Source organism: Sceloporus undulatus, chromosome 3, assembly GCF_019175285.1.
Source record: "Sceloporus undulatus isolate JIND9_A2432 ecotype Alabama chromosome 3, SceUnd_v1.1, whole genome shotgun sequence".
Classification (NCBI taxonomy): domain Eukaryota; kingdom Metazoa; phylum Chordata; class Lepidosauria; order Squamata; family Phrynosomatidae; genus Sceloporus; species Sceloporus undulatus.
The window spans coordinates 17,774,858-17,779,134 of NC_056524.1; the positions used below are offsets into that span (position 1 = coordinate 17,774,858).

Below are 4,277 nucleotides of genomic sequence, written 5' to 3' on the forward strand. Positions count from 1 at the left end.
GGCAGAGAGGTGCGCACACTTTGGCTGCGGCTGGCCTGCATGAGACACACAAAAACACACACCTAGACAAATGCTGCCTGCAAAGCAAGCTCCTTGCCTCCTGCCTTGTGCTATTATCCTCTGGCATTTGCTTGCAGCTCGAGCCTCTGTCCGAATTTACTATATTGGGATTGTGGAAGAGAACTGGGATTATGCGCCCTCTGAGAAGAACCTGATCACAGGACAAAATCTCCTTCAGGATGAGTAAGTCCAAGCAAACATCTCCTTTGCTCTGAGTTGTGAACTTTGCTTTAACTCTACACATATTTGTGCTTCTTCTTCCCTCTAAATGTATTTGTTTTCCCACCAAGAGGCATGCCTGGCTCAGAGGTTTCTGAAATTGGTTTGTTTACCAGACCCAAAATATCTCTGGGCAATGAAATAAAACCTCTAAGCGACCCAAACATGCCTCTTAAGAAGTTAATATGATTGTGTGGGTTAGTAAATAAAGTAATATGGAGCTGGATTCTTTGATCTCTTTCTGGTTTTTACTGCATATTGACAACACTGTGCTTGAGATTTTTACACTTCTCAGTTGAAAGGATTCCTGGGGTCTTGGCTGGAAGTCAGGACCTGTTTGAAACTCTGTGTTAAACAAAGAAAGTTTAATTTTAAAAAATCTAGGGGAAAATGCAAAGATTATAGATGTGATTGCTCAGTATATACGCGGGATGTATATACTGAGCATTTTGCCCCAATTTATGCAAGAATTATTGAACTGCTTGTAAAGTTAATTGGTCCATGAAAGCTTTTCTCCAATTCCAAATGAAGAAATATATTAGCATAAGACTGTACAAGTACAGCAGACTATAAAGATGTTTAATCAAATATCTAGTCCCAAAGAAAGTAAATTTACTAAATCAGTGAGGTTTCTAAAGTATTGATGTACCATTCAGCAATTCAGTCAATGGGTCTGCTTTAGCTGGAACCAGCAATTAAACCTAGGCCAGAAGATTTAAATGTTACAATCTTACATGAAACCAGTATAGTTAATATGTCTGATTGCTTTCGTTTTTTAATACATACATGTGGAGATCTACAAAAACCTAGAAATGTTCAGTTTACAGCACTTTACCTGGAGCCATTCACAAATGCCATTCAACAGCCCATGTGAAAGGGATCTAGGAGTCCAAGTAGACCACAAGTTGACGTGAGTCAACAATGCGATACGGCAGCTAAAAAGGCCAGTGCGATTCTAGGCTGCATCAATAGAAGTATAGTTTCTAGATCAAGGGAAGTAATAGTGCCACTCTATTCTACTTTGGTCAGGCCTCTTCTGGAATACTGTGTCCAGTTCTGGGCACCCCAATTCAAAAATATGTGGGCAAGCTGGAGCATATCCAGAGGAGGGTGGCCAAAATGGTGAAAGGTCTGGAAATCTTGCCCTATGAGGAACTGGGTATATTTAGCCTGGAGAAGAGACAGTCAAGAGGTGATATGATAGTCTTGTTTAAATATTTGAAGGGATGTCATTTCAAGGATGGAGCAAGTTTGTTTGCTGTTGCTCCAGAGACTAGGACCCGGAGCAATGGAGTCAAACTACAGGAAAGAGGGTCCACCTAAACATTAGAAACATTACGTGGCTTGGGTCCAGCATACTTGAGGGAACACCTCCTCCCATATAATCCTTCCTGAACACTCTGGTCCTCTGGGAAGAATCTACTGCAGCCAAAGAAAACAAGACTGGTGGTGACTTCCCAGAGGACCTTTTCAGTTGGTGCTCCAAAAATTTGGAATGACCTGCCGGAGGAGATCCGTCACATCATATTTCTTGATGCCTTCAAAAAGACGATAAAAACAGATCTCTTCCGGCAGGCTTTCCCAGAAGAACAGAACTACTTACCGCCCTAACAAACTCCCATTAATAAGGCCATTCCGGTTTAATTTTTATAATTCTTACTTTTTATTGTGATTAGTTGCTATTGTGGATTATATGATATGATTGTATTGTCTTATTATTGGGAGGGAGGGAGGGTTGAAGGGTTGAGTTGATTGGGGAATGTTTTATTATTGTTTTTGTAACTGCCATTTGAATTGCTATTACCCGCCTTCATCCTCAAACAGGGAGAGGTGGAATACAAATAAATATTTTATTATTATTATTATTATTATTATTATTATTATTATTAAGAACGTCTTGAGAGAAACAGCTGTTCAACAGTGGAACACACTTCTTTGGAAAGTGGTGGAGTCTCCTTTTGAATTTTTTAAAAAGAGTCTGGATGGCCATCTATTGAGGGTACAGTACTTTGATTGTGAGTTCCTGCATGGCAGGAGGGTCAAGGGAATTCTAATTCTATGATTCTGTGATTCTCTGTCAATTAGTGCACAACCCCATTTACACACCCCATGCATACACACATCACTCATGTTTATTGTGTTTTGTCCACAGAGAACTCACACTTCCTCTTCATACCAGCACCCACTACTGTTTCCTACCATTCATATTTCCATTGATAGGCCTGCCTCCGCGCCATACCTGTTCTCATATGTTGCACATATTGCCCACATGTGGCATGTACTAAATCATATACACCACTCATATGTGCATTATACACCCAGCCTAACAAGAAAGCAATTACAAGTAAATTCAGTTTTCTGTCTTCTTCTTACTGTAGTCTTTTTAATCATAATCTCTTAATTACCTCTTATATGATACACTGAGGATTGCAGAAATCCATATGTTTTCCTTAAATTTCAGAACCCACGGTATTTCTTCACTGAGAGTGAGATGAATATAAATGTGACTACATTTGCAACATTTAAATCCTAGCTTTGCTTTGAAGGGAGGTTCCACATGGCTCATACTCCAGATATAAAAATGATGTTCAAATTACAGCATTCCCGATCATTCCATTTTACTCATTGGTTGGAAAGTGGTTTTAACACACACCTCCTTTTTTTCCTTGCAGAGAAGCAGCAGTGTATGTGAAGAGAGATGCCAACAGAATAGGCCGTATTTATAAAAAGGCAATTTTCAGACAATTCACAGATGAGACGTACTCTCAGGAGATCCCCAAAACACCTTGGTTGGGCTTTCTTGGTCCAGTGCTGAAAGCTGAAGAAAGAGATACTTTTGTTATTCATTTAAAGAACTTTGCTTCACGGCCTTATTCTGTACATCCACATGGAGTCTTCTATGGCAAAGACTCTGAAGGTAAAAAAAGGAGTTTCTTTTCTACCTTGCTGTTTCAGAATTTTTCCTCTGATACCTTTAAGAGTCTTTGGTGAAAGATATATATGCAGCGATATCTGTATTGGCCATGCAACAAAATCCAAAATACACATTGCAGTGATACCTCTATTACTCCAACCAGAAGGAGTAAATACATTATGCAAGCTTTTGAGGTGTACAGGAGTCTTCATCAGCAACTGCCTTTGTTTCTAACAATGGAAAAGAAGTTTACTGCCTTGTCTTGCTTTCATGTCCCAAACACCTCATGGCCAGCAAGGAGTGTGGCCTTTACCTGCATCAGACTTTCCTCCTCCACCACTCAAACTCAGCCTCGACATCTCAAGAAAGATTCAGTTATGTGACCCTCCATCATTACATTTCCTTTTACTCCAAATGACTTTTAATATCCATGCCTGATGAAGTTTCAAAAGCTTGTGAAATATATTTTGCACCTTTGGGCTGCTCTAATAAAGGTATCACTGTAATGTGTTTTTTGGATTTTGCTATAATATGGTGATAAGGACTGTGTAGGGGTAGGAAATCTGCTGCTCATTAGATGTTTTTCATACCCTGTAGGGACAGTCCCATTTAATCCTCTGTCATTCCAGTTTTTCAGCTGCTTTTAAAATGTCCCAGTTTTTCCCTCCTACTTCCACTGTCATCTTTTGTCTTCAGCTTATTTCACTTGCTTCAAACTGAGTTCAAAATACAAAAGTTGTTTGCCCTCAGTTAACTTTATCAAGGATGAGAGGAGAAGAGAGGAGGGGAAAGAATCTTACCTTTCCTGGTAGCTTCAGGGAAAAGCAAATTGCTTCACAATCTTTTAGTTTGTGCATTCTTCCTCATTGTTTCAGTAGCCTCAAACTGAATTCAAAGTGTAAAAGTAGTTTGTGTTCAATTAACTCAGTAGGAGGAGCGCAGAGGAGGGAGTGGAGTCTTGTCCTTCCCTGTAGACTCAGGCAAAACCAAACTCCTATAGCATTTCCTAGGATGTCTGTCATTCCCCATGAAAACACTTGTCATCTTGATCACACTCTCATGTTTCTCAGCCACATATGTCCTG

At 39.8% G+C, this 4,277-nt stretch overlaps 1 protein-coding gene across 3 annotated transcripts in view; it reads left to right on the forward strand.

Annotated features, from left to right (window-relative positions):
* HEPHL1 (hephaestin like 1) overlaps positions 1 to 4,277 on the forward strand; it is a 60,727-nt gene continuing 56,450 nt past the window's right edge. For all 3 annotated transcript variants that reach the window (XM_042460205.1, XM_042460206.1, XM_042460208.1), the window contains exons 1-2: positions 1 to 243; positions 2,952 to 3,196. In XM_042460205.1, the coding sequence (XP_042316139.1) occupies positions 71 to 243; positions 2,952 to 3,196 (418 nt within the window). In that variant the 5' untranslated portion in view covers positions 1 to 70. The remainder of the gene's footprint in view (positions 244 to 2,951; positions 3,197 to 4,277) is intronic.